This window comes from Urtica dioica, chromosome 3 (genome assembly GCF_054948205.1).
Source record: "Urtica dioica subsp. dioica isolate 48M chromosome 3, U.dioica_male_clone48M_v1_H2, whole genome shotgun sequence".
NCBI classification, from domain to species: Eukaryota; Viridiplantae; Streptophyta; class Magnoliopsida; order Rosales; family Urticaceae; genus Urtica; species Urtica dioica.
In genome coordinates, this window is record NC_142758.1 from 3,743,457 (window position 1) to 3,770,577 (window position 27,121).

Here is a 27,121-nt window from a genome sequence, read left to right on the forward strand (position 1 = left end):
TTATTGTTTGATCAAGTAAATAATTAATCAATTATTTATTTGTTTATTGTTGGACCAAGTAAATAAATAATTAATTGGGTCTTAAGCAATTGGGCCTTACACAAAATGAGGTGGATGAATTTTTGGGATTTGGGCACAAGGATTTGCGCCAAACCCTCTTGGTCGTGTGTGTCAAAATTCGTCCATAGCATATTGGTACTTACCAATATTTTCTCTTTAGTTATTTAAATAAATGAGAGAAAAAAATATTTAAAATGAAATAAGATATTGTCATTTATTCTCTCTCGTGAATATTAAGAGATAATATTTAAAATGAAATAAGATATTTCCTTTATACTCTCAATAATAAATATTCTCTATTTAAACATAAAATAAAATCTCATAGATATTGATCTGATGGCTAAGAGAGAAAGTATGATTCATGAGAAGAGATCCAAGGGCTAAGCTTTGATTCACTAGTGTGAACACAATAAAAAAAATAATATATTTGGTAACTACGAAGAATATATAATTTTCACCACTATAAATAGGGATTCATGAGAATGCAACCAACAAGTTTTTTGCATTCAGAAAATTCGACCAAGAGAGTCTCTCCCTCTCTCTCGGCCGAACTATCTCTCCCCCTCTTGGAACTTATTGATTCCAATCTCATAAACACGATGCGATCTAAACACCGTTCTAGATCGCAGTGAGATAAAGATTGTGCCCACTCATCTTTCTTATTCGCCTCGGAGATTACGTTTCGGAAGACTACGATGTCATCATTGTCAAGTCTAGATCGTTGAGGAGCTAAAGCTTGAAGATAATCTTTATAAGACTGAAGACGGAGAAGTGAAAGCTTGAAGATTCTGTAGCTGATCCTATTCATGTGAGTTTCTCTGAATCTTTAAACTTTGCTCTTATTGGTTGCTTGACATCGCTTTCATGAATAATTAATAAGTAAATCTAGATTTTGTTGGATAACCATAATATTAATTCGATTTTGTTAGTGTAATTAATTAATTCCGTAACTAATATGGTTATCAAGGTGCTATAATCACCAACAATATGCCCACTAAGGAGAGGCACGTCTCCATCGAGCGAACATCGGTGTTCTATTACTGCCGGTATTCTCGGCATAGGCTGATTGAGTCTCTCTAGAGAGTTTTGCGTCGTCTGTAAATATTTGTAAATTTATATAAATAGTTGTAATCAATTGTATGTAGTTGTACATAATAGTGTAAATATTTGTTTATTTTGCAATGAAAAAATTAATATATCGTAAATAATCAATAGATTCAAATAATTAACACTCACTTACAGTTATTTACTTTAAAATTACAATTTTTGAAAAAACGTAATCCAAACTTTTGGAAACTTTTGTCAATCTATAACATTTAAGACTATTAATCCAAGTAATCTCATAACGAAATGCTAATCAATATTCTTCAAATTGACTGAATCATTCAATTTTAAAACTAAATTGCCTAAAGATTAAGTAATCCACGTAAAGATTAAATCCACGTAATCCCACAATTAAATGCCAATCCATTGGAATTCATTCTTTAGATTGACGTATAATTCAAAATTAAAACCAAGCAGCATAAAATATTATTCTCATTTACTGCCGAAAAAATTAAATTTAAAATCAATCAAAGTTGCCGAAATTAAAATTTAATTTAAAATAAAAAAACTGTCGATTATAGTGCTTATTACGATTACAACTATTTACAACTGATTACACTTTTATCTACAACTATTTACAGTTAAATACACTATAATTTATAATATTTACAGCTGATTACACAAGAAAAATTCTGGGAAGACATAAACTTAGCAATATTTACACTATTATTTACAACTATTTACAAATTTTACACATATTTACAACTGAGCGAAAACTCTCTAGAGAGACTCTAATCCACATCCTTATCAGCTTCCTCAATCGTGCAGCCACAAACACACATAAAACAATAATATTTTCTCAAGTGATTAACAAAAATGGAATAACAAGAATATTGGACCGATTCACAATTCCACAATAAAAAAATACCAATAACCCTAGATCCTATTTTACCGATTTACAAAACTACTACCTTTTTTAAAAAATATCATTGCAAAAAAAAAAAAAGAAGAAGAAAACAAATGCAAATGATTACCAGTGTTGAATCTTTTCGACGACTGATAAAATTAAAAAGTCGATTTCTCCTATTTTCTAGTCGGCAGCGAGTTCTTCTTCGTCTTCTACTTTTTCTCTCCCTTTTTTTAAAATGCAATTGAAGTCGAGTGAGGTAATTGCGTGTGGTTATTGATTAGTCCTTTAATTTATCTATATGTGCAATATTAACTCCCCCGATTTGTTATCAATTTTTTTCAAAATAAATTCAGAACATATTAAGGTTTGGGCAGGAATGATTTCCTGGGTATATTCGTCAACTTGCGCTTGTAAATCAAAGGTCGTGGCTACTTACCTAAGATTTACCAAACGTTGGCTATTTAGCAATGTCAAACGTTTATATTGGCTATTTTCCTAATGTACCCTTTATAATATCCGATATCGATGTTGTTAACGCTATTTTTTTAATTAATACCTAGAATCGTATGTGGTTCGGTTTGCGACCGAACCCTATGACCGCATGTAAGTTCACATGTGTAAAAGTACTTTATCATAGTTGTTTTTAGCTCGTCGGGAAGAGATTTATGATCTCTTTTCGCTTCGCCAATGGTTCACCTTCTTTTTTTCGTGTTCATAATACTCATCATATTCTTCGTATTTTTTATGTTCATCTTGTTTGTCGTGTTCTTCCGTTTTTCGTGTTCGTCGTGTTTTTTTCATGTTCTTTACGTTTTTTTATTTCGTCGTGCTATTCGCTTTCGTCGTGTTCTTCGCATTTTTCACCTGAGAAAACAAGAAACATGAACTAGAGGGACGTAAAGGAATTTCTCCAGCGCGCTCCGAAGCTCAACAATAATCGAGGTCGGGGGCTAATCTTTGTCTCTAGTATAGAGAGAGTAAAATGTCTCTAGTGAGAGAAAGCGAGGTGAGAGGGAGGCAGAGTTTTTCTATGTCTAGAAGAACTTACATTGTGTAGTGAATAGAGTGTGGTATTTATAGGAGCTAAGGAGGCTTGAGGGATTTGATTGGCCTAGGATCTCTTTGCCTAAGGTTCAATCTTGTTGTCGTGGGTCGTTATCAGAAAACCTGAAATATTAAATTACACGCGACTTGCGTCGAATTTCGATATTCTAAGGTCCAACAGGCCGGGCCACTAAAAAGCCCATCAAGGCCCATGAAGGCTAAGGGCAACGCAAAATGGTCCAAAAGTCTAAGCCCGAGCTCACACGCAAAGCAGAGCTTGCCCACGCCATGCGCGCTCCTCAAAAGAAGCAGGCTCGTGCTTGGCGCGCGTGGTACATGGTGTGTTGTGCCATACACTAGATGCGGCGCGCCAATGCGCAGCCACGCCACGCGCACAAAATTTGCGGCGCGCACTACGATGTGCTTCCAAAGGCCCTCCAACGTCTCCACATTCATTATAAATACCCCTCTCAGTGAGGGTTAGAGAGACATTCGTTCCTCCTCAAGATTACTCGCTCTCAGAGTTCTAAAACGCTAACAGAGACTTTCTGCGCACGATTTAATCTGATCGAGCACTTAATCACCCGCACACGACTACGCCCGGAATTCTCTACTGAGAATTTCCCTCATCTCTAAGAGAAAACACACATTCTCTCTCGGGTCACTCGATTTTAGAGTCTTGAGACGTCGCCGAGGACTTCTCTGCACTCTGTTTCCTCTGTCGAAGACACCCTTCAAGCTTCGCGCCTCAAATAGCCTATACTCACACATTGAACTACGTTATGACTTGATCATGTTGTGCTCAGGTACGTAGACAGCTCATAAGAAGTGCAATCACACCCTCTATTCAATCATTCTCTCTTCTAAGAACGCCTTTGACTAGAGGAACCACAACTCGAGACTTTCGAGTTCCCACACTTGGCTCGGGTGCGGCCACTTGGTCGGCCTTAGGTCTAACCGCCCGAAGCTTTAAATCATTGGTCATTTTCGTGTGACAATACTTGTCTAAGGATTTAATTGTCTAAGATTTCCTTTTGCCTAAGGATTCCTTTACTTAAGGTTCTTATTGCCTAAATTCCATTTGCCTATGATTTCTTTTGCATAAGGTTCCATATGCACCTAATGTTTCCTTTTGCCTAAGGTTCCTTTAGGGTAAGGTTCTTTTTGCCTAAGGTTCCCTTTTTTTCTAAGGTTTCCTTTGCATAGGGTTCCCTTGTGCCTAAGTTTCTCTTGTCTAAGATTCCATTTGCCTAAGATTCCCTATTTGCTAAAGGTTCCCTTTTTTTTGCTAAGGTTCCCTATTTTGCCAAAGGTTCGGACCATGGGCTTGGTCGCTTGTTGTCGTTTCCATTTTGAGAGTTAGACTTGAGATCTCGACTCGCTGTTTGACATGCGGACTTTGTTTGCGAGCTTGACTTTCGTGCATAGGCTTGCCTTGTCATTTTTTTAATCTAAGGGGGTCATTTTTAGCTTGTGATAACAATGGCATAACAATAACCCTCCAATTTTGTGTGCGACTTGTTGTGCGAAAAATTTAGCGTGCCTTCCCCAAGAGCTTTGCAGTTGACGTCCTTGAATTGTTTGATCTTGTGACTTGGGGATGCACCCAACATTAGTGTGCCTCGTAAGTTGGGTACTTGTGATTATGATCATAATGAACTTGTTAGAATAGACACACAGCTTGGAATGATGAAGACGCCAAAACGAGTGCGAAATTTTGTTTGATAAGTCAAAATTAAACGCCACAAAGAATACATTGATAAGTTGATAATAGTTTCTTCAAGAAACGGGTAGATATCTCTCACAAATTCATTGAACGGTTTTTTTTAAAATGTTTCACACTATTACAAAACATATAAAACGTTTTTCCATGCTAAATAAAGGAACACAAATTGAAATGAAGTAAAATGCAGATTAAATTATCATAATAGTTGAAACTAATGGCATTCTTAGTGTAATTCGAAATCCTCTTTGCTCACCTATGAATTGTGTTAGATATTCATTATTAAGCTTTCCTCAATCAGATTTTGCTTGGAGAAGTTGGACGAACTCAATATTGGACTTAAGAGTTTATTTAGGCTCTTTGTTCCTAGGATTGATGGACAATGTTCTCCATATCTTCCTTAAGTTTTTTAGCTCTTGCTCTTGTGACTGGTCCAACTTGTTTTTGGATTGACTCCATCTTGACTTTATCTATCTTGACTTTATCTTGAGCTGAATCTATCTAGATAAAAAAAAGAGTCGTGTCAAAAATGTTAAAAAGCTGTACTCATATTATAATCACTTGGTAAATCAAGCTAATATGCATTTGGATCATTAATTCTTTTTGAGAACATGAAAATGATTGCCTCCTCAAAGCAACAATTTGGATCGTCGTTAGGCTGGAAATATCTCACTTCGCAATTGTAACCAAACTGAATCACTTGGTTTGAAATGTCGCCGAAATTACGTCGAAATTGCCCGTTTTGGAGGAGTCCGGCACAAAAGTGATCATATGGTCGTTTCGCCATTTTGTGTTGGAGAAATTGCGTCGTTCGACTGGGAAAATTACGGTGTCGTCGCCTCGACAAATGCCGTTCCGACCAGGTATAAAAGAACAAGAAAAATCGTCATTTTGCCAAGATTTCATCGACCAAAACCCTAAAAAAATAGGTCTGAGTCGCAGAGTGAATTCACGCGAAGTCGATAAAATTTCCCTCACGCTGTCCAAAATTCGACCACCATAGTGCAAATTCACCATTATTTCGGAAGTTTGCAGTGAAATTGTCGACGTTGCTGCTATGTGTCGTCGTTGTTCTTGCACGTCAACATTGCTCAGTCTCTGTTTTTATTTTGCTTTGTTACGGCTGAGATGATATATTGGAGAAGAAGCATGTTTTAATGCCCTAATGGGCCAAAGCATAAGTGTGGTCATGGGCCCAATAAATGACTTTTAAAATAAAGGGTTATTCCTAAACTATGACATTCACAATAGTTTTGGACCAAAATCCAATATCTCTAATTTAATCCAAAAACATGACTTGCTTTTTTACACAATTACGTTTTTATCCTTTTATTTCTTTCAATTTTTTCTCATTGCTTTTTTTATCCTTTATTTCTTTTCTTCTTCTGCGTTTCTTTTCTTCTTCTTCTTCGTCCAAAATCTCTCTCTCTCTCTCTCTCTCTCTCTCTCTCTTGCGTCCAAAAGAAGAAGAACTCCGTTGAGGCTTATCACGGGGGTTTCAAACCCCTAAAATTAGTTTGGGGTTCTCGTGGTTTGTCGCCGAGTTGAGCGAGGAAGAAGAAGAACGAGAATTCGGGAGAGAGAGAGAGAGAGAGAGAGAGAGAGAGTGAGAGTGAGACGGAGTTGAGCTCGCGGAGGAAGAGGAAGCTCGGCCGACAGCTCAAGCCACCAGTTCTCCACCGTGCGCGCCTTGGCCGAGGAGACGAGAACGCCGCGCGTCTCCGTGGAGACCGACCGGGAAGCGAACGCTGGGAAAGGAAGAGAACCCACCGAGGAGAGTGCATTTCACAGGAATTGGGTAAGAAAAATCAAACCCGAAAATGGATTTTTAGATTAGGGTTTGTTCATGAGATTGAGATTTTTGATTTTCTGGTTTGATTTCGTGAAATTGATGTACTCTGGACTTGATTTTAGCTCGGTTGTGATGTTGTTACTCGGATTCATGGATTAAGATTATTGTTTGGATTTTCTCTTTATTATTTTGGCCGAAAAATCAGGGTATGTTCATTAGAAATTGGGGTTTTTGATAATCTTGAGAATTGTTGATATTGTGAGTCGATTTTGTGTTTGGAATTATGCTTGGGATTGTTGATTTGGGCTGTTTTCGAATTTTGGATGAATTTACCATGGATTTGCTGATTTTTGGACGTGTTTTGGACTTGGCCGTGAGACTTGACCGTGTATGCTGTTTTTTTTTTTTGCCGTGTGTAACTGAGTTGTTATGGATTTTGTTTGGTCTTCGTTTTAGTTTTGTTCTCGAGGGTCTAGGCTCGATTAGGGCGGACTACGCAGAGCCCACAGCGGCGGTTCGGGTCGACGAGGACACGGCCCGAGACATGACGGAGCTGCCGCACGAGCGTCGGCGAGGCGAGGCCGGGTAGAATCGAGAGAACGTCGGGTGGATAACTGCGCCCAAATGTGTGTTTATACAATATTGTTGATTCCCAATTTTGATAACATGTGTTTGGTGTTGTCGGGGTTGACAGTAGCTGGTTTATTGACATTGATGTCAATAAACCGTCTAGTTTATTGACATTGATGTCAATAAACCATCTGTTTTATTAGCATGTTCTGTTTGAAATTCTAAACATGAGCATGTTCTTTTTTTATTTATATTAATGTCAATAAACATTGGAACTTATTGGTATTGATGTCAGTAAAATGTCACAGTGAGTTATTGAAAAATAATTAATTCCTGTTCTTTTTTATTTATATTAATGTCAATAAACATTGGAACTTATTTGTATTAATGTCAATAAACAGTCACAGTGAGTTATTGAAAAATAATTAATTCATGTTCTTTTTTATTTATATTAATGTCAATAAACATTGGAACTTATTTGTATTAATGTCAATAAAAAGTCACAATGAGTTATTGAAAAATAATTAATTCCTGTTCTTTTTTTTTTATTTATATTAATGTCAATAAACATTGGAACTTATTTGTATTAATGTCAATAAAAAGTCACAGTGAGTTATTGAGGGTATTTTTGTACTTAAAGAAAATAGATAGTCATAGTTTAGGATTAAATTGAACTTATTTGATTTTGGTCCAAAATCATTGTGGAGGTCATAAAATAGGAATAATCCCTAAAACAAAAGACCTAGTCCCTAATATAAAGTCATAAAAACGAATTTTAATCATAAAAAAGGAATTCTAATTATAAAATCATTCGTTAAATGAAGTATCAATTTTAGTTGTCATATTTAAAATTATGCAACATTATTTTCGTCGACATTTCCGTGTTTTTTCGAAATTTCTGTCGGCACAATTTTTTCAAATTTTCACATTTTTTCCGTCGCAATTCTCATCGGTCACTGTAATTTCCGATTTTTGAGACCATCGGCACAAAATCGGCTGTCGGTATTTCAATCTTTTAGGAACCCTCAAATATTTTATAGCCAGAGAAGTAGCATGATCAAAAGAGGGGTTGCTATGTCCCAAAGGAAATTGGACTTTTCGGATGTAAACTTGCTCTACTTTGATTGATCCAACACATAGGGTACATAAATATGAATGTCATATTACTGTTGATAAGTCTCAGTATCAACTTCTCACAAATGGGTCATACAAACTTGCATTTAAAGACTTCCTAGTCAAGTTGGCTATGATCGACATATTTTGTATAGACTGGGAGGGAGTTCCCACAAGTAGATGTTACTGATGTATTTATTTAAGTGTAATAAGTCATTTAAAAGGCAACTTGATGTAAAGATGGATTAATTCAATAAAATGAAATATTCATTCTCTTTAAGTATGTGTCATGATTTATTGGTCTTGAACGTATGACATGATTTAAGGGAGAGTGAGTATATAACATTGATAGAGGGTTAGTTTGATTCCATGATAGAATGAGCAAGAGACCGTGTACACAGTTTTTGAGGCTATAAATAGCCCTAAAATCCAAGGTTGAAAAACATACCAAAGCAAGCCTTTTATTTTGAAATAAATCATCTCTCTTTGTATAAGCACTCGATCTTCTCCTGTATTTCTATACAAGTTGGTCGAGAATTCCAGACCAAGAAAATTGATTTGGCCACTTGATTCACTTGTGCCTACATAAAAACCCGAGAGTCTTTTCTTTTAGCATATGCGAAGACTCTTTTTGTGGTTGGTTGTGCACATCACGCAAAAACCAAGGTCAAGACGGTGTGTTCAAAATCCAAAAGCTTCTCAAAGCTCAAGCACGCTTCAAGAAGTTTGTATTGCTTTACATAATATCATGCTCGTTCCGTAGGTTTTATAAAATTAGTTTATATGCTTGTCTAAACAATATTTTTAGTGTTTATGGGATGAAATTTTGAAACATTCTATACGCATAACCTTATGTTGTTGAATGTACTTTCGTCTTATACAGGAATATGCATGAAAGGAAAACTTGTACAAAATAGTCATTTGAAACAAATTGATTAGTAAAATAGCTCAAATTTTCAGCAAAGTAGTCAAAGTTACGTTGTCAAATATTTTTTTACACAAAGATTAAATTTTTTTTATAATCATTATAAGTAATTTATCACTTTCAAAAATATTAATCCTAAGATTAATTTTGTTTTTGAAACCTAATTACTGCACATTTTGGCTATTTTTCTAATCTTAGACAAACCTCGATAAGTTTGCAAATCTTTAACTTTAAGTCCCCGTACGTCAACTTCATTAGAACTCCTACTTGGAAACATCACTAAATACGATAGGATGTCTTATTAAAAAGTAATTGATTAGGAAAATATCATATCTATCATACGAGTCTGAATTAATTGTTGTAAGTATCGCATATATCTTTTCATTTTACTGTATATAGATCTCATGAGTCTAAATGAAATGATGCAAGTATACCTTGAATTTTCGTAAATATCGTATAGATCCTTTACTTTTAGACTCCGATTCGAACTGAAAAATATGTGGGAAAATGAAAACATGATGACAAAATAAAGTTGAATGAAAAGTAAGAGGGAAAATCAAAATTCTATGTTGTATTTGGAAGTCGTGAAAAGTGAGAGGGAAAAAAAGAGAAAGTGGAAGATAAATTGATACAAATGAGGTCCCCGTATAAATTTGGATGAATTTCGTATTCAACTCACATATTCGTGGAAAATGGAATCGACTCATTAATTATACATTTTTTCTCCTACTTTCATTTCTCTATATTCCTTCCATCCAAACAACACAAGGAAAATGGAAGAAATTCCATCACCCTTTTCCTCTTATTTTCAGAGTTTCAAAGCCTTACTAATTCTGTGAGACCCGCACAACCTAACTTTCTAAACGCCGTCTCCATATGATTCTCTCTCTCGCAAATAAATAAATGAAATTATATTTCTCTCTCTCGTTTGAATTTATATAGAATTTCATTCATCTCTCGTTTCTAATAAACGAGAAGATTTTCTCTATACTCCATCGGTTCACATTTGAAGTGAGATTTCAAGATTTCAGAGGAAATAATATCAGGGAATTTTTCGAAGGAACGAGGAAATGATCGAAGATGGGAAATTTAAGAATATCAAGGTCGATAAGGTTTTGGAATATTTTCACGAATGTAAGAAGGATTGTGAAAGTGAAAATATATTTTAACGACCTAACTAATTTCAACGTGAAAGGAATCTGGAAGGAAATTAGTGAAGTAAATTCCTCGTTATATTTTTCCGTCGCTCGAGTGAATTATAATCCGTTCGGTTATGGATTTAATTAAATAATTATGAAAAAGGACGTGATTGTAACAATTTTTAAGGGACCCATTTGAAAAAAAATGGCAAAAGAAGGCCAAGTGAGAATTTTGGAAATTTCTCACACTTGTTCTTATCTTCTCCACGTCATTAGTGACTAGAAACCTCTTCTAGTGATACATATCACTCGGCATACACACACACACACTAAAACGAATCAGGAAAAAAAAAGACTGAAAGAAAGAAAGGGAAGAAGAAGAAGAAGAAGAAGAAGAGAACCGAGCGGGAGAAGGAGAGCGAGAGAGAGAAAGAGAGCGAGGGAGTGAGCGGCGAGGGTGAGCTCGCGGAGGAAGAGGTTGGCCGACAGCAAGCCACCGAGACCCGGAACCCACCTCGCGCGCGCTCCGCCGAGGAAAAGAGCCGCCGCGAGCCACCCAGGTCACCGGCCGAGAAGAGATCGCCGGGAAAGAGGGGGAGAGAGGGCCGGAGAAGACTCGAACCCCACCAATTTCACCTGAGGTAAGAGAGATTTCTATCTATAGGGTTCAAAATTTTCAGGTTGGAATTTGGGGGTTTTTAATTTAAAGCGAATTTGCTGGTTCAATGAGTTGATTGAATGATGATTCTGAGAGATTGAGATGGTTGTTCTTGATTTTAGACGAGTTTGCATTTGAATTTGGTTCTGGCCGTGTAAAATGGTTCTGGCCGTGTGTTTGAGCTTGATTGGATTTGATCTTGATTTTTTTTAACGTGATTCTGAGATTGTTTTGCTGGATTGATTCTGAATTTATGTTGAGGGTGACGATTCACGTTGGCCATTTTGTGTTTGTAAGCCTCTGTTGATTTGAATTTGGCTGAAACCCGTAACTGTACTTTTGGTTGAAATAATATGGTTGAAATGATATGAAATGTTGAGCTGGCCGTGTATTTTCAGAGATCTGAGAACCGGGTCTTGATCAATTTTGGTGTTGTCGGTATAGTTGAGTTAGGGGTATTATGGTCTTCCGGCTGTTGAATATTATTAACCCATCTGTTGTTTTACGAGCGGTTGAGTTCGGTTGGCATGGGCCTCCGTTCTCGAGTCTCAGTGGTGTCACAGGTCAACACCGACGAGTGGGCGTTAATTATAAGAGGAGCGTCGGGTTTTGTCTTAATTAGGTACAAGAGTCAACGTTTTTGCTCGCGGCACGGAAGTCGCGGAAGCTCGAAGATGTTTAATTATTATGTCGTATTTTAATTGTTTGTAATCGGAAATGTATTCTCAAAAGAAAAGTCTTTCACTTATTAGTAGTTATATAATAATTTCAGGGGAAAATTATTATATCGAGTGTTCTTAAAAAATATTTCTATGTTAAGTTCACTCAAGTATAATTTGGAATTTATCGAATAAAGTCAAGTCAAACCAGTGTTTTCGATAAATTGAGCTTTTAAACGTTCCTGAGTCGGAACTCATTTCGAAGGGTGAAATTGAGTTCTAACATTTGAAGTCAAGCTTAAACCGTCGATTTTCCTGTTTGGATCATGTCTAGTATGAAAGTCAAGTCGACTTTCTATTTGTGACGTTTTGAGTTCGTTGAGGATGTCGAGCGAATTCGAGAAAAGTAGTTCATTACTCTAAGTTGCTAGAGTCTCGGGAGAGTGACCAGATTTTCTAGCCTTGAGTCTTTGTTAAGATTGATGATTCTCTGAACGTTCTCGACTTTTGTGTCGTTAATCGTCTGTACGTAGTGGTTCGACAAATACACTTGGTTTAGACTTTAACGTTAGTTCGTCTCACAGGAGTTAGTTGAACCAGCACGTACGACAACCTCAAGGATAACGTTCGGAAGGAGGTATATCGGGAAGCACGCAACCCGAGGATAAGGACCTCAGCGCTCGAAGCTTAAAAGCGACAATAATCCAGGTAAGTGGGATTTAGGTTTGAGGCGCCAAAAGGGGAATGGTGCCTAGTAGAGTAATTGTTTATGTTTATTCGTTTAATCCTTAAAACCAAGATAAACCCTCAGTTAGACAAGACGACCGAATAAGGCTTCGGCCACTAACTTAATAAGATAATAAAATGATAGGGTTAAACGATTAGCGGGTTAAGAACCTTGAAGCCTTTAAAACTATGTTAAGCTTCTGTAATAGGTTTTACCCTTTCGTCCTGATGAAGAGGACAACAGGAGGAGGAAAGACGGTGTCCTCCGGATTCAATCCCGAGAGGAACTGTTCTAGGAGAAGGTCCAGCCTCACAGCTGTCGACAACTCCTTCTAAAATACTTAAAGAGCCATACAATGAAATTAATAATGTTAATGACGGGCTTTATCCCGATAAGATCTCCTCCTGTAGTAAGATAGACAGGTAGGCTGTAGACAGCTCCTGTAAAACGTAATGAACCTTTGTCGGCAATGAAGCGGGTGGCATTCCCAAAGGCCCTTTAATGGGAAGTCGATGGGTGGCTTCAGGTGAGTCGATGGGTGGCTTACCTGTCCTGAGGGAAATATGAATCCTGGAGTAACCAGGGATTGGTGAGGGTTTGATCCACTCCACCAAACGCGCGTTAAGGCCCTCCTACATGTGCTAGTGGATCCCAGACATTAAAACTTCGGCTTTCCGAGAGCTAGGCTCGAGTTTTCGGAATAGCTTACTCATCTCTCATGAGCGGCTGCGGACTGAAGTGTCGATTGGGCCCAGTCCACTGATGTAAGGCGCCGGGATGCGTGAGATGGATGAGATTTTGAGGGAACCGGAGAATGCCGGATTCCTGAATGAATGAATGGATTTCGATAAGAAATTGTTCGTGTTAGCCAGTTAGATATTTCCTTGATGCTGAATGATCGTTATTCTGCTGAATCTGCTACCTGCTGTTGTCATTTGCATTCGTCATCAGCATCTATTGTCTGTATTCATCATCTGCATTCGTGCATCTCATGTAGCACTAGGTTAGATATCCTGCTTACTGAGTCGGTGTGACTCACCCCACAATACCCCCTCCCTGTAGATGAAGGAAGCTCAGGCGAAGCGGAAGTGCTAGTCAACGTAGATCTCATGACGACCTGCGGCAAGGACGGATACATGTAGGGAAGACATGTAAGGTTTTATTTTCTTTAAAACCAGCTCGAACTCTGTTTCTAGTTCATTTGATATTAAGTAAGTATTTTACTAAAGTTTTGTAAAATGTAAACACGCGCTGAAGGCCTAGGCCGTGTTTACGAGTAGCGGTCATAAGTAGTTGTAAAGCATTTTAAAAAGAAAAGAAAAAATTTTACCGTATTTTTCTACAAACTACTCATGACTTCAATGCTACTCTTTTCAAAAAATGTGGTTTATAAATAATGAATGAGTTGAGAGTATATGAGTATAGGTAAAGGTCGCGGTCCGAGGGCGACGGGTGTCCTGCGGGTCGTGACAAATTCTCAATTAAATATCCCCTAAAATAATTTAATGAGTTGGTCCTTTCCCATAACATTTTGTTGAATTTTCAATTAGTAATTTTAGTTACGACTAACGAAACAAACACCAATTTATCAAAATATTCATAGTCTTTGCCACCACATCCGCAAGCTTTTTTTTTTTTTTTTCCTTTTTCTCCACTCCATTTCTGATTATGGTATTTCTTCAACCTCTCGAAAACATAATCTCCACAGTCTTCGCTACCATCTTCGAGCCCATAGCCTTTGTCCATTGGTTCAATGACCATCTCTGAGTGTTTTATTTGTCCATTTAGACTTTGAAAACATGTATTATTTGATTTTTTGTATATGGAAAAAATTATTTGAAAAGAGTGTTTTTTTATTTTAATAGAATTGTGGAAAGATAGAAGAATGGAAATGGTGGCGATGAAGAACAAGCGGGCGGGTGATCTCAAACAACACAAACACACCTTCTCTTCATGTTTGTGATTCGACAACCATATTCTAGATTCGATTATGGTAGATTTCACATAGCTTCTCCTTCCAACTCTAGGATGCTTTGATAAAGTTCAAAGAAGACGTGGAATCTACTTTTAGAAAAATTCAAGGACGTTCAAAAGAAGAGATAAATAAAGAGGAATGAATTAAATAATTGAATAAACATCCGAATGATGACCGAGAGAGGAGGCTTTGCCGGCGATATTATACTTCATGGCGTGTGGTGCAGAACTTGCAGGTTGATTTTCCCAATTTTGAAATCCATCATTGCCAAATACCCATCGCTCCATCCCCAAAAAATTCTACTAGAGGTATCTACTAAAAAATTGAGTGAATATTTTCGACTGGTTTGTGTATATTATGCATGAGCGTATGTTTTCGCTAATCTTGTTGTGTTTTAAGCAAGGTTTGAAATTCCGGGGAAACCGGACGAAAACTAGTCCGGAAACCGTTTTTTTCAAAGTCTCGGTATCGGTATGTACAAAACCGTTCACTTTCCGTTTTTTTCTTAGATTTCGAGGAAACCGTTCCGATTTCCAGTGTTTTTCAGGGAATTTGTCCACTTTTCGGTTGTCTTTAGGATAATGTTCACGCATTCCGACGGAAACTTACCGGTAAGTGGTCAAATACCGACGATTCTTAAAATCTGATGATATTTAGTGTTCTTCACAAAATTTGTCGATAGTTTTATATGAGTTAGTTCAAATTCTTAGTTTCTAACTTCATTATTGTGTTTAATTGGAGTTTGTATCCAATTTTTTTTTATTTTTTTTTTTTATTTTTTGGTTACATTAGAAAATAAGATTTAGATTTGAATGTGTTTTTGACTTTTTTTTGTTAAATTAGTTGTAAAATATGAAATTTTATGTATAATCAGTTGCAGATTTTTTCAATTTTTATCCTATGTTATGTATGAATTTTTAAAAATATTTATTCACTACATTCCTCTCGGTAAGTACGATATTTGACGTTATTACTCGACGGTAACGATATTATCAACGGTACAATTTTCACTTTCCTTTTCTGTTTTTCCACGGAGTTTCTTTCGAATACCGGTGGTTGCCAGTAAATTCTAAACCTCGAAACAGTATTTCGATCCTTGAACTTTTAAGTTTTGTTTTCTTTATTAATAAAACAATTCAAAATGAAGGGTCATTAGGTAAATGGTATTTTGGCCATTTAAAAAAATTACTAACGAAAAAGTCAGAAAAATTTACATAAAGGGACAAAATATTTTAGGGAATAAATGTTAAATTTCTGAAAGCCTAATGTATACTTGCAGCATTGTACTCGAATATTTTCTGTTATTGATACCATCGCTAGAACTTACCTTGTAGAAAGCTGAGAAAAAGAGTAGCAAGCATGAGGGGCGTTTTTTTTTCACATTCAAATGGTAAAGCCAAACAAATTAAAACACACACAAAAAAACAGCAGTTACATATGATTCAATCAGGAATCCGAGCCCCCGTGAGCGAGGTCTCTAAGGTATTACCATCAGACCAACAATAAACAACAATTAAGAAAACTGGAACTTATATTTTTTTTTTTTTCAGTTGGGACTGGTCTGTTGCCTGCCATCTGGGATTGCAAAGAGGACCACGGGTTTGGACGGCCTAATATAAGGTACATCGCATCTGAAATATCCTTTCCTCTCAAGCTGCAATATATCTCCTCTCTTGAGATTTCGAATATTCGAATCTCCGAGCGCTGAAGTCTCTTTCTTAGTACATGGGTTGAGAACATCAAGGAAATCCTCGTCGTCTTCAAGCTGCAAAATCACCAGCAATTCGTACACGTAAATACATAAACACACCGCTGAGAGCTAAGCAACGATTGCTTAGACTAATCAACCGACAGAGACATACCTTCTTCTTTGTGATCAGATAGCCAAACTCGACTAATGTTAAGTTAACAAGTTCGTCTGTTTCGGGTAGCCAGGTGAGCTTCAGCTTTGTCGTCTTCACAGATCCTTCGAGATGCAAAACCCCAGTCAAGTGTGTCACATTACCATTTTGGTCCTTTTCGATCCCTTTAACAACGGCGTTTCCCCAATCCATCAGTGTGATTTCCTCGCCGGTGGAAATTAGCTCGGCGTCAGCACGGTCCAACCACACCCTCCTTGTGAAAGTCGTGGCTTTCTCTCCGGCGTCTTCGTACTTCTTGTGCCTGGGTACGATGCGGACAAAAGGTTTCTCAGGGCCGTTCGTCAGAGTCAACAACACGCGACCGTCTTCGATGATCGCGGTATGTCGTGGACACACGGGGTCGATTATCCTCTTATTGATGTTCCAAAGTTTGTCCCACTCCATGAGATTGATGTTCTTCGAAGCTCCCTGAAACACACACAGGAACAGAGTACAATTACGGTTTGACAAACGGTTTCAATAAAAAAGCGATGAAGAATTAAAGGGCAGACCAATCGTGTTCTCACCTGCTCGAGGATGAACTGAATCAAGGCTTCGACTTTCAGACCCCGTCGGATGATACCTTGGACGGTTGGGAAACGGGCATCGTCCCACCCATCAACAAGCCCGTTCTGGACAAACCATAGAAGCTTTCTCTTGCTGAGAACCGTGTAGACCATGTTCAGCCGGCTGAATTCATAAATATGGACCTTTCTCAAACCCATGTCCTGCTGAATCCTGTAGTACTGAGCATTTCGATCGTGGTACTCGTTAGCTCTGAGAGCATGTGTTATACCCTCGATAGAATCGACATATGGACACGCGAAATCATATGTAGGATATATCTTGTACTTGGACCCGATCCTGTGATGAGGTACCGGGTTGCTGCGGTAATATACTGGATCGCGCAGAGATTTATTCGGGTCCTGCATATCCAACTTTCCACGGACACAGCACTGCTGACCCCTCTCAGAACCAGCAATCATTTCCTTCCACAGCTTCAGATTCTCGTCCACCGAATTGCTTCGAGACTTGGATTCGATGCCCTCCATCCTTTCTTTCCTCATCTCATCACGCGGGGTATCATCGACGTACGCTTTTCCCTGGCGGATCAGATTCTCAGCCATCTCCATCATCTCGGGGAAGTAATCCGAGGTGTACGTGACGGTTTTGCACTCGATGCCCAGAGTCTCGACGTCCTTCACGAGATTTTCGACGAACTCGTTGCTCTCTTTAGCAGGGTTTGTGTCGTCGAAACGCAGTATCATTTCTCCTCCGTATCGCTGAGCAAAATACTGGTTCAACAGCGCAGCTTTTGAGTGCCCAATGTGAAGATAACCACTGGGTTCCGGTGCGAATCTTAGTTTCACTTTTCCAAACTCGGCTTCTGGAAGGTCTATCTCGGACGAAGACTTGCTGCTTCCTGCTGCAGAAACATCCCGGCTTGCATCGACCTTCCCACCGCTTTGTTTCCCAACGTGGGTTTCGAGGATATCAGCTAAAGCGTCGCTATGTTCCGCGAGTACTGAATTGAACCACCGCACAAGGTTCTGGTACTTCTTTGACTTCCTCAAACTTTCCCATCTTTTCCCAGATCCTGAAGAAGAGACATAGGTACACAAATCTTAAAACTGACATTCAGGCACAGTGTAATAAACAACCAATTAACCACTTATACCTGCAAGACCAGCCCAGATAGAAATATCCGCGATCGACAAAGAGTTACCGACAAATAATGTTCGCCTTTCTAGATAATCATCCAAAGATCTGCATGCACTCTCGAACGACGATCCCAGAGACAGGGCTGGAGCGAAGTCAAGCAATGCCTCAATCTAACATATAACAAGAAACGGACAATATGATAACTCTTACATGACACAAGAGAATTGCCAAACCACTACTTTAAAACTGTAATACCTTCTCAAAGAAGCTGATTGGATATAATGAAAAAAAAAAAAAAAATTACCTGGCTTGATTCATCAGCATTTTGGCCATAGAAATTTGGAAAGCTTGCTGTTCGACCAATATAACGAAGGAGCTCAGTTGTCCCGTTCAATATCTCCCTAGATTACAACATCGTTACGATATGATTCAAAACAATCGAATTACGAATGTGGTGTTCATTTTGAGAAATGAACTTCAGACTTCTGTTATCTCTCACTATCATCGTAATAATGAGTAAAATCTACGGGATTGAAGGTCGATAAGGAAGAAATGCAGTGACGAGGGAAAACGCAATACCCATTGGAGAGACGAAATGACGGACTCTGAGGCGGGTCGGGGAAAGCGGCGGCGTCGGGATCGGGAAGAGAGACACCGACGATCTTTGCGGCGGCGACGACTGAGAGCGGCGGTCCGTCCGCCGGGAAGTACAGAGCCGTTATCTCCATTAACGCCGACGAGATTGGTGGTCGAAAGGGTTTTTAGTATTCTTAGCAGAACATCAGTTTTGATCAACTCTGGTGTGCGCACTTACTAGGTTAACTTTGTGTATGGCCCGATACAAACAGGCCCAGCTTGGAATCTCCCCAACAGAAACGCTGACTAACAAATTTTTTTTTTTTTTTTTTTGGAATTTACATCAGAAGTCACCCTTTATCCCTTAATTGCAAAACCAACATATTTGTTGCGTTTTTGCAGAATCGGCACAAATATGATAGTTGCAAAGTCTGTTTTACCCTTCTTCTAATTTCGGCCTCTCTTTCAGCCCATTTCTATTTACGCACGTACGATCGACGGGCTTTCTGCGGCGGCAGAGTTCCTTGGCAACAACATGAATTCATCGTGGAGCCAATCGCTGATTTTGGCCATCTTCGGCAATAGCACGAAAAATCAACGCACCGCCAAGGTCAAATTTATAGTCGTCGTGGGATCTCCGACCTCACCACCTCTATTCACGTCTCCGTCACGCCCTCCGACGAGTCTAGGCTCCATCTCCAATCTCAAGGATATGGCATCATCTCGGCTCGAATATCTCAAGCGTCAAATCGATCGCTCTCATGTTGCAATCGTGAAGGAACTTGACGCTTCACATACTCGAATTCACAAGTGCTTCAAGGTCTTTCTCTCTATTATTGGATTATATTGTTTGTTTGGTTGCTAATTAAGTTAAATTCAAAGTAGAATTTTCACTATGGAGCCGGTTCTTCTAATTGCTCATTTAGAGTGATCTATGATAACAATAAGATAAATCATGTTCTTTCAGTGCTTTTCTTAGGGTTTGAGGCTATGGACGGTTATGAGTTCTGTTGACAAACAAAATTAATACAACAAATGCTCACGAAGAGCACTGGATTCCGAGAAAGCAGACCCGAGAACTTCGAGTGTCTAAGCAAGATTATATATAAGTACAGACGAATCTAGTAAAAGAGAGAAAGTAAATGAGGGTGTTTAACTATAGCTGAGACTTCTGACATGTGACGTGTGTGTACGTAAAAGTGAAGTGTCTGTCTTCAGCGAGTTCCTCTTCTATTTATAAAGGTTTTGGATCGAATACGCGGGGTGATCAGTCTCACGTTCTCGACGGTTATTAAGTAACTGCTCCCAGTGCGTAATGGGCGGTTATTCGCATCTAACCGTTGAGGTGTGCATTTTACTTTAATTTTGATTTATTTACACGTGTTTGTTTTGTTTTGACTAATCTTTGACCTACCATCTTTAATTCTCTCCGAAGTTTCTGCCTGATAGAGTTCGTTCTTGACTTATGAACGAGTCGTTCCTTAACATTCATGAGCCCTCGGGCCTATTTGACTCGGGCTCTATGCTGGATTCCTTCTGTTCTCAATGCATCCAAGCACATGCTCGGACTTAAGCAATTTATATGAGTAATAGCAGCCTTCCATTTTCTTAGTATTTTAGTAAAAATGATAAGGAACTATATGGTATGATCTTCAATTCAATTATACTTCGAACACTTTTTGATGCAGCGGAGGATTCAAAGATAGGAGATTGATTTAAAAAATACCAAAATAAAAGGTAAACGTAACCGGATAGTCGAACTTGATCGTTGATTCGTGCACAAATAACCGATCGAAGAACCTTCCTTCGCCTATTGATTCGCTCGTGAATGCTAGACTCGGGGCATCCAATCACCGTTGATTCGCGCACGAATGCCGGTTTTCGGGCATCAACTCGGAGCTCGCTCACGACGCTCGGATTTGGGAGAAACACTCAAGTTTCAATTTTTCATTTCATCAAAAATCTATCTTTTACAAAACAAGTCACCAAGATTTATAGTGCATCTTGAGACCTTTTACATACCAAAAACCGATGAATGTAATTAGGAATAAATACAATTCAACACACATTAATACCTCGAAAATTAAAAATAAAAACTGAAGAGTTACAAAATCGGGCAGAAACTAAACCGTCCATTTTGAAAGCCTAAACGTCAGAATTCGGCTTAAATCCCAAGACCCCACTTTGTGGGTCTTGTTTACTAGGTCGATTCCACTCAGAAAACACTACTCTTTTGTCTGTTTCGGTGATTTCAACATTCTTGAAACTGTAGCCTAGTTTGCCCTGCATCATTCTCCCATTGTTTGACAGAATTCGTCCTCGAATTCGATGCATCTTTAGGTGGTGTGGAAGGAGGATGATGGTATTCTTGAATTCTGATGATCGAAACACCACTTCAAACAAAAAGGGCACATCAACGAAGTCATCATGGGCTCGATCGGCTTGACTATTAATCGTTGGAGCGATAGCTATCTTCACGACTTCTTGTTTTTCTTCATCATCTTCTTGTTCTTCATAAAGATTTGGACTGCTCAATTGCTCACCAATTATTTCTTCTTCATCGTCGCTTTCATCGTAGATAGGATCACCGATTGGATCAAAGAAATATTCTTTTTCTTCGACATCAATCTTGAACACGTGTGAGTCGTCGTCAATGAATCCAGCAAAAATCTGCATGATTCGCGATCGTCTTCGGCCCTGATACCAACTGATGCAGCGGAGGATTCAAAGATAGGAGATTGATTTAAAAAATACCAAAATAAAAGGTAAACGTAACCGGATAGTCGAACTTGATCGTTGATTCGTGCACAAATAACCGATCGAAGAACCTTCCTTAATGATGCAGGGCAAACTAGGCTACAGTTTCAAGAATGTTGAAATCACCGAAACAGACAAAAGAGTAGTGTTTTCTGAGTGGAATCGACCTAGTAAACAAGACCCACAAAGTGGGGTCTTGGGATTTAAGCCGAATTCTGACGTTTAGGCTTTCAAAATGGACGGTTTAGTTTCTGCCCGATTTTGTAACTCTTCAGTTTTTATTTTTAATTTTCGAGGTATTAATGTGTGTTGAATTGTATTTATTCCTAATTACATTCATCGGTTTTTGGTATGTAAAAGGTCTCAAGATGCACTATAAATCTTGGTGACTTGTTTTGTAAAAGATAGATTTTTGATGAAATGAAAAATTGAAACTTGAGTGTTTCTCCCAAATCCGAGCGTCGTGAGCGAGCTCCGAGTTGATGCCCGAAAACCGGCATTCGTGCGCGAATCAACGGTGATTGGATGCCCCGAGTCTAGCATTCACGAGCGAATCAATAGGCGAAGGAAGGTTCTTCGATCGGTTATTTGTGCACGAATCAACGATCAAGTTCGACTATCCGGTTACGTTTACCTTTTATTTTGGTATTTTTTAAATCAATCTCCTATCTTTGAATCCTCCGCTGCATCAGTTTTACTATATTTCTACTCGGTATGTTTCGAGTACGATTTGCTCAGGCCTCTTTGAGGTTGAGAAAATGACACGGCGTCGTTTTGATTATAACTATTTTTGAATCGTCGCGACCTTTCGTCTTTACCGTCAGATTAACGAAGCTTCCTGGACACGCTTTATCTTGACTGTTAATCTCGGGTATATATGACTTCTTTCCGGATTTTGAAATCATTTTCGCGTCTTCTAGAATTTTCAACGCTCATCTTGTCTTTTGGACTTCTCGGTCGCGATTTTTGACGAATCTTTGATCTTACGATCTTGTTCATCCCATATTTGGTTTGGGTAAGTTTTTATTCTTTGTGGTTGACTGTTGTGTCCAATATATGTTAATTTTCGCTTGATTTGCCTTAGGAAATTCATGTGAATCAAAATGTTTATGTGGTTTCGATGCTCAGAACCTATATATTTTCAAGTTCTTAGGCGACGTAAATTCGATTGACATTTTGTTTTGGTAATGAAGGGTTTTTCCACATATTTTCCACTAATTTTGTTTTAGAAATGGGGGATTTTTTCGCATCTAAACCTAAAATTTGATCCTCGAGTGGTTCGGAGGACGGATCCTGATCCCGAGGATGTTATCTTCCCCACATGGGTGGTGTTCCATTTTTTTTTCGAGATTTTGAATGGTATCACATTCTTGAAGTTGGTCGGGACTGACCTGTTTTCGCAGTTGCCCTATCCGAAGTATCTCATCGGTCACATTTTCATTCCCGAGCTCTAACAAAAGATCCATTGAATGAAGAAAGAAGTTGAATAAAGAGCTACATGATAGGATTTTTTTTTTATCTTTCCTCATTGTATTGTAGCGAAAAAATGTCTACTGAATCTAGCGCATCTGTCATCGTGGCGAGGATTGAGACTCATCCGAGCACTGAGCTGGGAACTCTGTCTACTCCGGCTACCGGGGGGAGCATGTTCAGGAAATGCATCTGGAATCTGAACAAGTCGGGACCAACGACCTCACCTTTAGCGTAGACACTTCTGCGGCAAGTTATGAGGAAGAATATTTTGAGAGAAAAGAGGGCTAATGGTTGGTCAAGACTTGGATTTCAAGGGTCAACGAAAACTACCTTAAGGATGTCCGTCGACAATTTTAAAATTATCGATGAAATTATTTTACTAATCTATCGCGTAAGGTTCATCAGCCCTTCATCGCGTAAGGTTCGCTTTGCCTAAGGTTCTCTTGTGCCTAAAGTTCCATTTGTCTAAGGTTCTCTTTTGAGACGATGGTTTTCTGCGCCGATAGTTATGTGCGCCGATGATTCTGAGCTATTTTCGTCGATGGTCTTTATAACTTTGCCAATGATCTTGACTATTTTCGCCAATGGTTTCTGGTCATTTTTGCCGAAAGTCTTGGGTAGAGTATGTGATTTTGATAATAGTTTACAAAGATTCTTTAGGGGACTTGACCCAAAGTTTATCTTGAGAACTTGGCTCGAAGGCTCGTCCCGAAACCTTCACACGTGGGCTTTGTGCTTTGTCATTTTTGCTCTCGAGTGAAAACAATCGAAGACATAACATCAATAATTTATGTTAATTATTTATCAGGAGACCAATTGCAAAGAAGATCTAATCAATTATAGGTGTTTTGATGTGATAAAACAAAACAAAGCTGGGATCACCGCGTTTTCAGCCTCAACTGAACCTCAATCAGTAAGTCAAAGGACAAATAAAATAGAAAACAGAATAAAGTATAAAGTAATTATGTGTGTGTTTATCATAATATCTCTTTCTCTCTCTTAGAATAACAATAAGTACACAACTGTCTGGGTCGGTCTCTCATCTACCATTCTATTCCACCGTACTTTCCCTCTAAAAAAAAATAAAATAACAGTAACAGTCTCTCCACGAAAGACCCTCTCAGATTTCTGTTTCCGATTCTAGGATGTCTGGCGACGACGGCGAGGCGCCCCTGCTCCGGCCCCGGCATGGCGAGGGTCCGACGACTCTGGCGGCGGTGCTGGGTCGGGCGACGGGGCGGCGCGGCGCGTCGATGCTGGTGAGGGAGACGGCGGCGCGGCAGCTGGAGGAGCGGCGCGCCGACTGGGGGTACTCGAAGCCGGTGGTGGCTCTGGACATGCTCTGGAACACGGCCTTCGTTGTGGTGGCGGCGGCCATGCTGGCGATCACCGCCGGCGAGCGTCCCAACACGCCCATCCGCCTCTGGATTTGCGGCTACGCTCTCCAGTGCCTCGTCCACGTCGTCCTCGTCTGTCTCGAGTATCGCCGGAGGAGGAACCAGACCGACGACGATGATGAGTCCCGAGAGACCAATCGCTCAGCTCGCTCCAGGTGTGTCTTCTCTCAAATTGTGGTTGGAGGAGATTAATGGTTTTTATATAGAGTTTGATTCACACACTCCCGAAAGAGTTTAGGACTAGCCAGTGAAAGTAATAATGCCTAGGATGAAAACTATGGTTCTATTTATCGATGGGTTTTTTCGACTGATTTTTTCGTGTGGGGTTTTTTCTAGTCTTACAAAACGATGCGAGTCGGTGAACACAATAGCGTCGTTTATCTGGTGGATGGTTGGCTTTTACTGGGTGGTCTCTGGCGATGAAGCCCTTCCGCAAAATGCTCCGAGATTATACTGGTACAACTGATTGAAACAAACTGTCTATTGCCATTTATGTTTCTTCATAAGTAAGCCGAACAAATGTCGGACCAAACATTCCACATTTTAATTTGATTGAAGTGAACCTAATCTGTATGAATTGCCAGAGACAATAATCTGAGTAATGTAGTCTAGACCGAGCAAAGATCTCAGTCTCGACACTTTGACATGTCGGCTGATATCTCAAGTTGTGCAGGTTGGCTGTGATTTTTCTGGCGTTTGACGTCTTCTTTGCCATCTTCTGTGTTGTTTTGGCGTGTCTGATCGGAGTCGCTCTGTGCTGTTGTTTGCCGTGCATCATTGCAATTCTTTACGCTGTTGCGGGGCAGGTATGAGAATCGTAAACTTTATTTCCTAAAGGAAAATTCTTGCCTTCGCAACTCTTTCATATCCCGTGTGTGCTTCAATAAAATCAGGAAGGTGCGTCAGAATCAGACCTTGGCATTCTTCCACGGTACACATTTCAAGCAAGTGATGAAGCAAACCCTAGTGTTGGAGCGGGAATGATGATCCCCGTTGAAACAGACAGCGCATACTTGGCAACTGATCGTATTCTTTTACCGGAGGACGCGGTACATCCATTTCTTCATTATTTTTTTACTATACCAGTGTTCCGTTCATCTAGGAATAATTTAGTATGTATTACAACCTGCGATTCGATCTCGAAATGGGAGCTTTACCAATCTTTCACCGAACTTAGTCTCCCCTCTTTTGAGAGAGACTAAACTTTTGGTGATTGATTATTGGCTTCGTTTTTTCATTAACTTAAGGTCTCTTAAATAGAGACCTAACATAACCCTAGTTACACAAGTAAACCTAATTAATTACTCTAAATTCGGAATAGTAAATAGGCAGAATATAAAACCCTAATTCCATAATTGAAAACCCCTAATTTCCCTAACTAATAACTCTAGATTCTAAATACATAACAGTTTGGTATGCATTGGCTTGAGACGAACTGGGTATTATATTTCTTTCGTTGGAATACTCATCCTCGTTCTATACTACGGCCATCTGCAGGAAGCTTCGAGTTTAGTAGGAATGCTTTTGCAACAAGTCCAATACTTAACGGTCTACTTTGTGTATTCACTTCTTTTTTTTTTTGGATTTTTCTTTTAGATCTTATTATGGACAGCCCATTTTGCATCCGATTCATTGCTTTGTGGTTCTATTTTTAATATTATTTTTAGCAGTTAAAACTTGAGTGCCAATAGGCGCTCTCTTACCGGCGAAATGTTTCCCAAGCATTTCATTTCCATACGGAAAGTGAATTTATATGGATGTTGTTAAATTGTCCCCAGGAGTGCTGTATATGCCTAAGCTCATACGAGGATGGTGCGGATCTTCATGCTCTCCCGTGCAATCATCATTTCCACTCCAATTGTATCGTGAAATGGCTGAAGTTGAACGCAACATGTCCACTCTGCAAGTACAATATTCTCAAAGGAAGTGACCAAGTATGAATACACAATCAGGGTATGAATCCAATTTTTTTTTTCTTCATGTATAAACGGTGTAAAGTTAGAAAGAAAACCGATCCACTTGTAACGAGTCGGAAAACCAAAAGAAGTCAACCGAGCCTTGTATTATATAAGGCAGTTCAGTTGACCCTCTCTTGCTGTTCGACGCTCGGGGGTAAGTGCAGCAGCGAATAAGGTTGAATGTTTGTTTTTTTATTTTATTTTGTTATACAGCAAATGTTAGTTTTGATTTGGTAAATTATTTTTATGTAACATAAGGCTGCTTGAGTACCTCTGATATTCCGAGTATGATGGAACAGATTCTTCTTCTCTTCTTCAGTTCGAGTCTTGATTTTAGTTATTATAATTATTGTAAAAGAACAAGCATTGGAGTCTTGAACAAGCATTGGAGTCTTTACTGATAGATCCGAATCCGAATGTCAATTATATTTTCAATAGTGTTCTTTAATGTAAGTATGTTACTATACATATACATATACATATACTAGTTTCAAGAACGCTTATTAAAATTATTATCATTTTTAAATAAAAAAAAGTGTAAAATAAAAATAGGGAAAAGAGAGTATATTGAAGAGTTTTCAATTTCATTAAACTAAGATTAGTAATATTATTGTCAATAGTTTTTAACAAGTAACAAAATTTAGGTAGAAAAATAACTCTTTGTCTTGATGTTTCAGTGATTTATATATGGTGCATGTTTTCTTATCATGTAAGATTTTTTTAAAGTATTATGGACCAAACTATTTATCAACTAAATAAAAATTAAAGTTAAATTTTGATAAATAAAAAAATATTAAAAAAATTAGAGTGAAATAGAATATTAAAAATAAAAATATATTATATATTAATGATATAAGCAAAGTATAATGTTATAATATACTTAAATTTCGTAAATGTATTATATTAAACAATAGCATATACTATCTTGGAATATATATATATATATATATATATATATATATATATATATATAACATATACTAATATTGATTAAAATAATGTGTTATTTGAATATGTACAGATATGTGATATAATAAAGATATGTGATATAATAAAGA

At 38.4% G+C, this 27,121-nt stretch overlaps 2 protein-coding genes and 1 long non-coding RNA gene across 4 annotated transcripts; 2 read left to right on the plus strand and 1 right to left on the minus strand.

Moving 5' to 3' along the window:
- Positions 1-10,747: 10,747 nt before the first annotated feature.
- On the plus strand, positions 10,748-13,651 carry LOC149402117 (uncharacterized). 2 transcript variants are annotated; one of them, XR_016296145.1, is made up of 3 exons: positions 10,748-10,961; positions 12,222-12,345; positions 13,427-13,651. It is a non-coding gene; the product is annotated as an uncharacterized LOC149402117 (long non-coding RNA). The 2 variants fall into 2 exon arrangements; XR_016296144.1 differs by lacking the exons at positions 12,222-12,345; positions 13,427-13,651 and adding an exon at positions 11,488-11,765.
- Positions 13,652-15,569: 1,918 nt separating this feature from the next.
- Positions 15,570-18,740, minus strand: LOC149402118 (Glutamyl/glutaminyl-tRNA synthetase, class Ic). Its single transcript, XM_089609180.1, has 6 exons — positions 18,482-18,740; positions 18,207-18,303; positions 17,919-18,072; positions 16,768-17,837; positions 16,202-16,669; positions 15,570-16,104 (listed from the first exon to the last, which is right to left on the minus strand). The coding sequence occupies exons 1-6, from the start codon at positions 18,628-18,630 to the stop codon at positions 15,886-15,888; spliced, it is 2,157 nt and encodes a 718-aa protein (XP_089465306.1). The 5' UTR covers positions 18,631-18,740; the 3' UTR covers positions 15,570-15,885.
- Positions 18,741-23,693: 4,953 nt separating this feature from the next.
- Positions 23,694-26,381, plus strand: RIE1 (RING-finger protein for embryogenesi). Its single transcript, XM_089609994.1, has 5 exons — positions 23,694-24,260; positions 24,442-24,561; positions 24,779-24,911; positions 24,999-25,154; positions 25,884-26,381. Exons 1-5 carry the CDS (start codon positions 23,854-23,856, stop codon positions 26,043-26,045), a joined length of 978 nt encoding a protein of 325 aa, XP_089466120.1. The 5' UTR covers positions 23,694-23,853; the 3' UTR covers positions 26,046-26,381.
- The last annotated feature ends 740 nt before the right edge of the window (positions 26,382-27,121 follow it).